At 28.8% G+C, this 12,135-nt stretch overlaps 1 protein-coding gene across 1 annotated transcript in view; it reads left to right on the forward strand.

The window, feature by feature from the left end:
- The window catches only part of Pkc53E (Protein C kinase 53E), a 172,823-nt gene that overhangs the window by 99,168 nt on the left and 61,520 nt on the right, over positions 1–12,135 (forward strand). Inside the window, 2 exon segments of the mRNA XM_065512370.1 lie at positions 3,953–3,984; positions 4,161–4,240. Of these exon segments, the coding sequence (XP_065368442.1) occupies positions 3,953–3,984; positions 4,161–4,240 (112 nt within the window).

Below are 12,135 nucleotides of genomic sequence, written 5' to 3' on the forward strand. Positions count from 1 at the left end.
AAGTAACGTAGCAATAAATGTGTGATTATTTGTAATAATGTCCCATATGTAAACAATTTTCTTTAATCATGTTTTTCTTTATCTGTGTCTTACTCACAGATAACCTTAAGGTATAAATAATTTTTAATAAACTACAATATGTCTCTCAACTTTTATAGCCTTCCAGCCACAGCTTTGTAAACTTTACAAATACACTAACTTAAGCAACAAACTACTAATTCAACTATGCGGCTACAATGTATCCAATAACATTTAAATCCCCTAAAACTAGACAATACTTGAGGCCTTAAGCTACTTTCAAAGTAATACATCCTGTCCGGTTTTTATGCCACTTTGAAATGAATAGACTGCACATAAATAGAGGAATAAAGACGGAGTATAGAAATGTAGAAAATATCTTAACAATAATTTTTTATCACCCCCTACCCCTCTTACTAGCCCCCTCCATCCACTCGCGTCCAGGCAAACAATGGAGCAATAGTGTGACAAAGACAAACTTAGCTGCAAAACAACATTATAACATTAGTAAACACTACTCATATGTCACTATTATGATGTCACAAAACGTATAATGACACCACTGCCTGCCTGCCACTGACAGTAAATACTGAACTGAATCCTAATGCTTTGCAAATACCCACTACAATTGTAACAACTACACAATCTAAATACTATTTGCTCTGGTATCTGTGAGTAACAGAGTGTAAGAGTGAGTGAGAGTAATATAGATTATGAAGACAATGTAAACGAGATATGACTGTATGTATGAGTGTGTGAGTAAATAAGCAGAGGTACATTTATGAGCATAACAATTGCTAGACTGACACGACAAGTGGTCGTCTCACTAATGACACTTAAAATACTCATACATAAAAACACTGTAAATGGATGGTGACAATAGACGGTGTTAGTGTGGCTATTGTTCTTCATGTTGTTATCATTTAGGTTACTGGGTATTGTTGTAAAAATACCCTGGAAGGTGGTGGTGGCTACGCATAACAATGACACTGACTGTGGTGAACTTAAAGAGGCCTTAAAAGAATTAATAGTATTCACACAAACAAAAAATATCTAAATTTAGTTTGCAATTTATTTTTAGAAACTTGGCTAAATACTTATCGATAAATAGTTAAAGTCAAACACAAACTAATTTGTTTAATGAAAATTAATCAAGTTCTGTTCTAGTTATGTTCTAGTTCTGTTCTAGTTCTGTTCTAGTTCTAGTTCTGTTCTAGTTCTGTTCTAGTTCTGTTCTAGTTCTGTTCTAGTTCTGTTCTAGTTCTGTTCTAGTTCTGTTCTAGTTCTGTTCTAGTTCTGTTCTAGTTCTGTTCTAGTTCTGTTCTAGTTCTGTTCTAGTTCTGTTCTAGTTCTGTTCTAGTTCTGTTCTAGTTCTGTTCTAGTTCTGTTCTAGTTCTGTTCTAGTTCTGTTCTAGTTCTGTTCTAGTTCTGTTCTAGTTCTGTTCTAGTTCTGTTCTAGTTCTGTTCTAGTTCTGTTCTAGTTCTGTTCTAGTTCTGTTCTAGTTCTGTTCTAGTTCTGTTCTAGTTCTGTTCTAGTTCTGTTCTAGTTCTGTTCTAGTTCTGTTCTAGTTCTGTTCTAGTTCTGTTCTAGTTCTGTTCTAGTTCTGTTCTAGTTCTGTTCTAGTTCTGTTCTAGTTCTGTTCTAGTTCTGTTCTAGTTCTGTTCTAGTTCTGTTCTAGTTCTGTTCTAGTTCTGTTCTAGTTCTGTTCTAGTTCTGTTCTGTTCTAGTTCTGTTCTAGTTCTGTTCTAGTTCTGTTCTAGTTCTGTTCTAGTTCAGTTCTAGGTTTGTTCTAGTTCTGTTCTAGTTCTGTTCTAGTTCTGTTCTAGTTCTGTTCTAGTTCTGTTCTAGTTCTGTTCTAGTTCTGTTCTAGTTCTGTTCTAGTTCTGTTCTAGTTCTGTTCTAGTTCTGTTCTAGTTCTGTTCTAGTTCTGTTCTAGTTCTGTTCTAGTTCTGTTCTAGTTCTGTTCTAGTTCTGTTCTAGTTCTGTTCTAGTTCTGTTCTAGTTCTGTTCTAGTTCTGTTCTAGTTCTGTTCTAGTTCTGTTCTAGTTCTGTTCTAGTTCTGTTCTAGTTCTGTTCTAGTTCTGTTCTAGTTCTGTTCTAGTTCTGTTCTAGTTCTGTTCTAGTTCTGTTCTAATTCTGTTCTAATTCTGTTCTAGTTATGTTCTAGTTCTGTTCTAGTTCTGTTCTAGTTCTGTTCTAGTTCTGTTCTAGTTCGGTTTTCATTTCTTATATCCTCTTGGTTTAAAGGCCCCCTTAATATGAATCCGTGTTATCCTTATATCAATCCCTATATCCTATTTTTTATGGTCAGTTTATTGAATGTCTATGCTTTTAATATTTGTTTGCTGAAAGAAAGTAAACTTGAACTTTTATAAAAATCATCCATGGCATTTGGGACATTTGAATGTCTATTGTTCTCTCAAACCAAAAGCCTGACAAGGCGACATTATTGGTATTAAGAGGTTACATTTGGTTAAGGCCAATTGAATTTTCCTCTCTGTCATCTCATCTTGCTAATACTTTCAGAAACATATGTTGTGTTGAAAAATAGATGAAGACAAAAAACGAAAAGAATCCTATTAAGTTTTTACTCTTACATCAAGTGTCAATGTGTAGAAAAGACATTTTTATGCCTGTATCAAATATTAAAGAGATAGAGCAAAACCTAACAAATATCACAAAATAATGGCATACATGTAGGCTAAAGATATGAAATGTTTTTGCAGTATGTTACCCTAATGTGATAAAAATTTAAAGGTTTTGTAGTTGAGGAGAAGGCGGGCTGACAGCAAACATTTAAGATTGTGAAACTTATCAATGACCATTGAACAAAATTGCAGCCTACTTGTGTGGCTCACTTGGAAATGTGTGCCATAAAATGTGCTTAAACAAAGGCATACTTGTAGTCGAAAGATAAGAGTATAAAAATAAATAACAATTTTCTTTGCTAATTACTTTTTTTTAAATATTGTCTTTTATACTTAAATAAGCTTGGGAAATATCTAAAGAATTTTAGTCTTTGTTGTGGAAATTTGCAACATTTGAACTGCAGTTGCTTAATACTATTTTTAAAATATTTAAAGCATACTTTCAGGCTTATTGTTTTGGCACAGAAATCAAGACAACATTTTTATGGTTATTAAAGAGACAGAGAATAGCATCAATATTTACAAGAAATGTTGGTAATTTTAAAGTATGGAGCAGAAATTCATAGCATACTTTTGGGTTATTTAGTCTATGTTCAAGTAAATGTAAGAAACACAGGTATTTCTTGGAAATAAAGGCATATTGTTGGCAATAGAACTTATATTTATAAAACCACAAACACTTTAACATATTTTTAACACTCTTAAAGCTGTAAACATAAAAGCATATTTCTAGGTATTTTAAATATTAGAATTAAAACTAAGAACATTTTCATTCCCTCGTTGCACATTTAATGATTCTTTGGAAAATTAAGACTTCTTTGTAACGTTATTAAGACATAAATATAATTTTACTTAAACAATTGTTTATACAATAAAGTTTGCAGCATATTTACAGCGGCTGTTTGAATAAATACAATACATTGAAATAGGAAATAAACAGCTGTCTAAAAATGATGCCATAAACTTAAATTTAATACCTATTTGCTGCAATTGCTAACTTAGCAAAAAACAAACAAAAAACTGTCTATAGCATACTTTAAGGCAATAAAAACTGTTATGAAAATGAAACAAAACAAGAAAGCATACCACTCAAGGTGCAATATTAAAACTTAAGTTATCCAGCATACTTATTTTTAAACTTGAAAACAAAAAACACAGTTTCTAAGAAGAAATAAAAAACCAAAAACATATAAAAAAAAAGAAACTTTTCTTGTGTTGTAGGTGAAATATAAAATAATATAAAACAAAATGTTTAATTTCGTTTCCTTTCATTGTCTACTTTCAGGGGTTTTGGCAAGCAAGGTTTTCAATGCCAAGGTATGCTATATTATAATAATGTAACGAAAACAAGAAGAAAAAAACTTTTTTTATTTAAAAAAGTTTTTGAAATTTAAAAAGTTTTTACTTCACATTTTGTTTAACGTTTAAATTATATAATGATTTCAACTGTTATTATTTTATTTCATACTTTATTTTCTTGTTTCTTTACACAGTTTGTTCGTATGTCGTTCACAAACGTTGTCATGAGTATGTTACTTTTGTATGTCCCGGCAAGGACAAAGGAATTGATTCCGTAAGTTTTCCAATTATTTGTTTTTCTTATTCTGATTTTTATATTAACTTACTTATGATTTGAAATATATTCATTTAGTTCAGTTAGGGACAGACATATTATTTTAGATTTAGTTTAATTTATAATAATTTAGTTTGATAAAAATTTCAAATTTTATATGGTTTAAAGAAAATTTCAAAATTGTCTTAAAATTTCACAGAGATAACAAGAAAATTTATAATTCTGTTCTACTGCAGTTCTAGTTCAGTTCAGTTCTAGTTCAGTTCTAGTTCAGTTCTAGTTCAGTTCTAGTTCAGTTCTAGTTCAGTTCTAGTTCAGTTCTACTTCAGTTCTAGTTCAGTTCTAGTTCAGTTCTAGTTCAGTTCTAGTTCAGTTCTAGTTCTAGTTCAGTTCTAGTTCAGGTTCTAGTTCAGTTCTAGTTCAGTTCTAGTTCAGTTCTAGTTCAGTTCTAGTTCAGTTCTAGATCAGTTCTAGTTCAGTTCTAGTTCAGTTCTAGTTCAGTTCTAGTTCAGTTCTAGTTCAGTTCTAGTTCAGGTTCTAGTTCAGTTCTAGTTCAGTTCTAGTTCAGTTCTAGTTCAGTTCTAGTTCAGTTCTAGTTCAGTTCTAGTTCAGTTCTAGTTCAGTTCTAGTTCAGTTCTAGTTCAGTTCTAGTTCAGTTCTAGTTCAGTTCTAGTTCAGTTCTAGTTCAGTTCTAGTTCAGTTCTAGTTCAGTTCTAGTTCAGTTCTAGTTCAGTTCTAGTTCAGTTCTAGTTCAGTTCTAGTTCAGTTCTAGTTCAGTTCTAGTTCAGTTCTAGTTCAGTTCTAGTTCAGTTCTAGTTCAGTTCTAGTTCAGTTCTAGTTCAGTTCTAGTTCAGTTCTAGTTCAGTTCTAGTTCAGTTCTAGTTCAGTTCTAGTTCAGTTCTAGTTCAGTTCTAGTTCAGTTCTAGTTCAGTTCTAGTTCAGTTCTAGTTCAGTTCTAGTTCAGTTCTAGTTCAGTTCTAGTTCAGTTCTAGTTCAGTTCTAGTTCAGTTCTAGTTCAGTTCTAGTTCAGTTCTAGTTCAGTTCTAGTTCAGTTCTAGTTCAGTTCTAGTTCAGTTCTAGTTCAGTTCTAGTTCAGTTCTAGTTCAGTTCTAGTTCAGTTCTAGTTCAGTTCTAGTTCAGGTTCTAGTTCAGTTCTAGTTCAGTTCTAGTTCAGTTCTAGTTCAGTTCTAGTTCAGTTCTAGTTCAGTTCTAGTTCAGTTCTAGTTCAGTTCTAGTTCAGTTCTAGTTCAGTTCTAGTTCAGTTCTAGTTCAGTTCTAGTTCAGTTCTAGTTCAGTTCTAGTTCAGTTCTAGTTCAGTTCTAGTTCAGTTCTAGTTCAGTTCTAGTTCAGTTCTAGTTCAGTTCTAGTTCAGTTCTAGTTCAGTTCTAGTTCAGTTCTAGTTCAGTTCTAGTTCAGTTCTAGTTCAGTTCTATTTCAGTTCTATTTCAGTTCTAGTTCAGGTTCTAGTTCAGGTTCTAGTTCAGTTCTAGTTCAGTTCTAGTTCAGTTCTAGTTCAGTTCTAGTTCAGTTCTAGTTCAGTTCTAGTTCAGTTCTAGTTCAGTTCTAGTTCAGTTCTAGTTCAGTTCTAGTTCAGTTCTAGTTCAGTTCTAGTTCAGTTCTAGTTCAGTTCTAGTTCAGTTCTAGTTCAGTTCTAGTTCAGTTCTAGTTCAGTTCTAGTTCAGTTCTAGTTCAGTTCTAGTTCAGTTCTAGTTCAGTTCTAGTTCAGTTCTAGTTCAGTTCTAGTTCAGTTCTAGTTCAGTTCTAGTTCAGTTCTAGTTCAGTTCTAGTTCAGTTCTAGTTCAGTTCTAGTTCAGTTCTAGTTCAGTTCTAGTTCAGTTCTAGTTCAGTTCTAGTTCAGTTCTAGTTCAGTTCTAGTTCAGTTCTAGTTCAGTTCTAGTTCAGTTCTAGTTCAGTTCTAGTTCAGTTCTAGTTCAGTTCTAGTTCAGTTCTAGTTCAGTTCTAGTTCAGTTCTAGTTCAGTTCTAGTTCAGTTCTAGTTCAGTTCTAGTTCAGTTCTAGTTCAGTTCTAGTTCAGTTCTAGTTCAGTTCTAGTTCAGTTCTAGTTCAGTTCTAGTTCAGTTCTAGTTCAGTTCTAGTTCAGTTCTAGTTCAGTTCTAGTTCAGTTCTAGTTCAGTTCTAGTTCAGTTCTAGTTCAGTTCTAGTTCAGTTCTAGTTCAGTTCTAGTTCAGTTCTAGTTCAGTTCTAGTTCAGTTCTAGTTCAGTTCTAGTTCAGTTCTAGTTCAGTTCTAGTTCAGTTCTAGTTCAGTTCTAGTTCAGTTCTAGTTCAGTTCTAGTTCAGTTCTAGTTCAGTTCTAGTTCAGTTCTAGTTCAGTTCTAGTTCAGTTCTAGTTCAGTTCTAGTTCAGTTCTAGTTCAGTTCTAGTTCAGTTCTAGTTCAGTTCTAGTTCAGTTCTAGTTCAGTTCTAGTTCAGTTCTAGTTCAGTTCTAGTTCAGTTCTAGTTCAGTTTTAGTTCAGGTTCTAGTTCAGGTTCTAGTTCAGGTTCTAGTTCAGGTTCTAGTTCAGGTTCTAGTTCAGGTTCTAGTTCAGGTTCTAGTTCAGGTTCTAGTTCAGGTTCTAGTTCAGGTTCTAGTTCAGGTTCTAGTTCAGGTTCTAGTTCAGGTTCTAGTTCAGGTTCTAGTTCAGGTTCTAGTTCAGGTTCTAGTTCAGGTTCTAGTTCAGGTTCTAGTTCAGGTTCTAGTTCAGGTCTAGTTCTGTTATGGTTCTGTTCTAGTTCTGTTCTTTACTATTTCAGCACTTGTTGATTTCTATTTTTTTAGATTTCAATTTGCCAAAATATATATTAATTGTAAACATTAATTTAATTATATTGCCTCAAAGAATCCTGTTTCTATTAACCTTTGATTTTGTCCCCTTAATTTACTTATTACATCCATTAACTTTAGCATATTTTTAGGGGCTCTTTGCTTAAACATCTACAATTTAAACTTAATTTTGTTAAGAACTTTGATAATTGACCCTTCTGGTCTATGTATAAGTATGTTTTCTGTGACAACCAATTTGTGTTTACTAATACACAAAGGCTGCAAAATAAAATCTGCTTGCAGACAATAGAAATTGTGGCTAAAATAAAAGGGCAATAACAAAAACCATATAAAATTTGAAATGTTAAGAACGATAGGGTTTAGGAAAATATTTAATATTTTTATTTAATTATTTTTTCCATGAAAGAGTTCAAATAAGCAGAAAGCATGGTAGTTAACAGATTTTTTTTAGGTTTTTTTATTATTACTAGATTTAAGACTCATTCAAGCTTAATTTATTTTGGTTTTAAATATTGTTTTGTTTTTGTACTTGTCTCTACAACATGTCTTGTAATGTCTGATATTTTGTTTATTTTTTTATGGGATCTTTTAATTAAATAATTTAATAAATGCAAACAATCACTTTTAAATTTTATTTTAAATTTATTTTCAAACATTTATATATAAAAATCAATAAATTATACCATCATTTGTTTATGTGAATTATATAAAATATGACAAAAAAAAAAATCAAACAATTAAAATAAAAAACAACATAAAATTGGCTGGAATGATTTGCAAAACAAATCAAAAACAATGTACTCACATTAAATCTGTAAAGGATTCACCCAAAACTGTACACCATTTTGAACCATTTACATACGCAGGACCTACATTCTGCGATCATTGCGGTTCCTTATTATACGGCATTTATCATCAAGGTCTAAAATGTTCAGGTAACAATTTTTTGAATGAAAACAAATCCCACTAAAACTGTTTTCTCTTTTTTAAACAAAAAACCCCTCCTCTTTGTTGAGCAAATAAATATTTCGACTCTAAATATAACTGTCTCTCTCTCTCTATATATATTTCTCTATCTCTATATCTAACTCTATTGGTTGTTGATCTATCCTTAAATTAAACTTTAGTTTTAATATTTGATTAAACATTATATTGGTATATTTTTTAAAAAATAAATTGGTATGAATGTTTATTAAGCGTAAATGGTTTTATTTTTTTGTTAACAAGTTTTCAAAGTATTTAAATATTCCATTTAACGAAATTATATGCTAATTTTTATGTAAATTATAAGAACTTATTTTATTTGTTTTTTTATTATTTTAAATTTTTTTATTTGTTTTTATTGTGTGCGTGTGTGTCAGCTATTGCTTTTTATATCAGTGTATTTATTGTATATTCTCTTAAAACTCTTCTAATGCAAATATCTGTGCTTATATTAAGTAAGTATTGGTGTGCGTTTCTCTTTTTAATGGAGAATGTTTGTGGGAGAGAGTGTGTTCAATTGTGTGTATGTGTGCTGTGAGTTTAAAAAAAATAAGCTATTTGTTATTTTAAAGCTACAGAGAGGGAATTTCTGTTGAAACTAGCTATAGCTAAAACCAATTTTTTTTCAAAATTTTATGAAATTTAAGGAAATATTTAAAAACTTAATGGAAAATACATACATACATATATCGATGTTTGTCCTATTTTTGATCTATATCTTGATTACTAAGTCATTAATATCTTAGACAATATGGATATATGATAATAAATATTTCAAAAAGTCATTAAATTTTTTTCATTAATAAATTAAAATTTTTTTTAAAAAATTAAAAAAAAATTTTTTAATTTTTTTCACTAAAAATTTAAAATTTTTTCACTAAAAATTTAAAATTTTTTCTAAGTTTAAAAAAAAATATGTATAATTTGGTGAAGGGTATATAAGATTCGTCATAGCTGAATATAGCTCTCTTACTTGTTTTCATTTGAAATTTTTTATGAAATTTAAGGAAATATTTTATAATTCTAAATGAGAGTGTGTTCAATTGTATGTATGTGTGCTGTGAGTTTAAAAAAATAAGCTATTTGTTATTTTAAAGCTACGAACAGGGAATTTCTTATTGAAACTAGCTAAAGCTAAAACCAATTTTTATTTTTTTTATTGGAAAATTTTATGAAATTTAAGGAAATATTTAAAAAAAATTAATGGAAAATATATAGATTTTTGACCAATTTTTGATCTATATTTGGATTATTAAGTCATTAATATAGACAATATGGATATCTAATGATATATATTTCAAAGGCCTTTACAACGGCGTATATAAGTCATAGAAATTCGGACTTACAATGGGTCAAAATCGGGAAAAATATTTTTTTAAACCAATTTTTTTATTATAAAAAAAAAATTTTTTGTCTTTAAATTTTTTTTTCACTAATAAATTAAACAAAAAAACATTAAATAAAAAATGTTTCCTATAATTTTTTTTTTCACTAAAATTTAAAAAAAAAAATTTTTTTCTAAATTAAAAAAAAAATTAACGTATAATTTAGTGAAGGGTATATGAAGGGCATATATAAAAAAAAATAACATATAATTTGGTGAAGGGTATATAAGAGTCGTCACAGCTGAATATAGCATTCTTATTTATTTTTATTCGAAGTTTTTATGAAATTTATGGAAATATTTTAAAATGCTTAATATAACACTGTAATTTTTTAAGTCGTGGAAATATAACCAAATACGAACACCACTTCGTGATAAAATACCAAAAAAAAAGACCCGTGTTTCCCAGTTTTGCCCAAAGTCATGCACTTTTGTTATGGGCCCCGGTGTCATTTTAGCAAAAAAGTGATCATTTTCTCAGGCTCATATGTTGCAAACAGTTCGGAATTTTTATTTACTCTCTGAGGCAAAATTATAGCTCTTGTCATAAAGAACAAAAATTGTGAACAAATAAAATCCAAAAAATTTCATCTTCAAGATCAAATTCGAAAAAAAAATATTTTTTTACCTTTTTTCCCCTGTTCAGGTCCACACGTGTTCCACTAGATTACATCAACCTTAATCAACCAGAAAATATAAAAGAAAAAAATATTTTCTACCCCATAAAGTACAATATATATATATATTCTGGATCTTTATAGATAGCTTGGTCGATATATCCATGTCCGTCTTTCAGTCTATCTATTGAAATCAACTTTTCGAAGTCCCCAAATAACTTCCATTTATGATTGATACTACAAAATATCCGCTATAGTTTAACCTTGAATAATATTTAAAATCCACAAAATCGACACACAAACGACTGCTATTTAAGCAAAAAACTGTGTTTTTTAACTAATTTTAACAAAAAACAAAATTTCCAAAAAAAAAGTTTTTTTCACATCTCTTGATGAAATGATTTCCTTCTTATTGCATGAATGACGATTTAAATTTTGGAATTTTGTCTTCAATCATTTCCCTAAACTAGGTAATGTTTTATTTTATAATAATCTGTATTAAACCTAACAAAAACATTTAAATGTTTTATTATTTTAATTTTGTTTTTAAGTTTACTTAACATTTAATATAAAATTTTAAGTGCTTTAGTATTTCCAAGTAATATTTACATATTGCTTAATTATTAAAAACAAAGTAAGTTTCAAATAGTTACAAAAGTTTGTCATAAGGTTCTAAGTATTTTTAAGTATATGTTTCCAAATATAACTGGGAAATGTTAACAAAATATTATAATAATTGAATTTACCAAATGACAAAGTCATGTAAAAGTAATTTAAAATTATAGCAAACAAAAAAAATCTTGAAAATTTTTTTATTTTTTGGAGTATTAAAAAAATTATATATAGATTTCTTAATGTAAAAATATTTTATATTTTCATATAGTTTGTGCTGTGTTTTTTTAAGATTTTAATATTCCTTTAAATCAATATTTTTTAAAGATTTCAAAAAATTAAAAATATTACTCATATTGTACTGAAATAAGAGAAATATTCAAAATATTTATTAAAATCTTTTCAAAATAGCAAACAAATTTCGTAGTTTTTAAAAGAACACATCATGAGCTACTAGAAAATATTAAAAACAATTTAATATTTATTGTATGATACAATAAAAATCAAAAAATTAAGAAAATCTTTCATTACATACATATATTTATTATTTATGGAAATTTTCTACAAAAGAGTACAAATGTGTCGGCAAAGATCATTTTACATTTGTTCTGTTTAATACAAAACCTTATGTTTTAATAACAAAATAAGATTCTAATGCAAACCTAATTAATATCTTGTGTAAATTTTGGCACACCCTTTATATAAATATTTAAAATTCGCAGTAATGTTGCTATTGCGTTGATCCTATCCAAAAAAAAACTAAGCACAAACAAAGATATAATACATGTTAATCTGTTTTGTCCTAGTCGTATAAGTAATATTTATTATATGATATCTGTTAATAATACTCATACGTACAGCTGTACTTTAGTAAATTTTTTGTAACAGAAATTTTTAATTCTTGACAGAAAAAAATGGAAAAACTAAAACCATTTAAACGATTATAACTTTTTAAGCTCAAGAAGCTCATTTACCAATTTAATTTTTTTATTCGAAAATTTTATGAAATTTAAGGAAATATTTAAAATTTCTTAATGGAATTTTTGATCTATATCTTGATTACTAAGTCATTAATATAGACAATATGTATATCTAATAATAGATATTTCAAAGATCTTTGCAACGGCGTATATAAGTCATAACAATTTGGACCTACAATGGGTCAAAATCGGAAAAATATTTTTAACCCAATTTTTTTTTTTATAAAAAATTTTTTTTGTCATTAAATTTGTTTTATTAATAAATTAAAATTTTTTTTTCAAAAATTAAAAAAAAAAAAAAATTCACACTAAAAATTTAAAATTTTTTTTTTTCTAAAAGATTTTCTTCGCAACACGAAAACAAAAATAACCATATACGGACACCACTACATGATAAAAGACCAAAAAAAAGACCCGTGTCTCCCAGTTTTGCCCAAAGTCAGGCACTTTTTTGGGCCATTTTTTTATCATTTTCTCAGGCTCATATCTTGTAAATCATTCGGAATTTTGATTTATTCTATTAGGCTAAGTTGTAG

This window comes from Calliphora vicina, chromosome 5, assembly GCF_958450345.1.
Source record: "Calliphora vicina chromosome 5, idCalVici1.1, whole genome shotgun sequence".
Lineage (NCBI taxonomy): Eukaryota > Metazoa > Arthropoda > Insecta > Diptera > Calliphoridae > Calliphora > Calliphora vicina.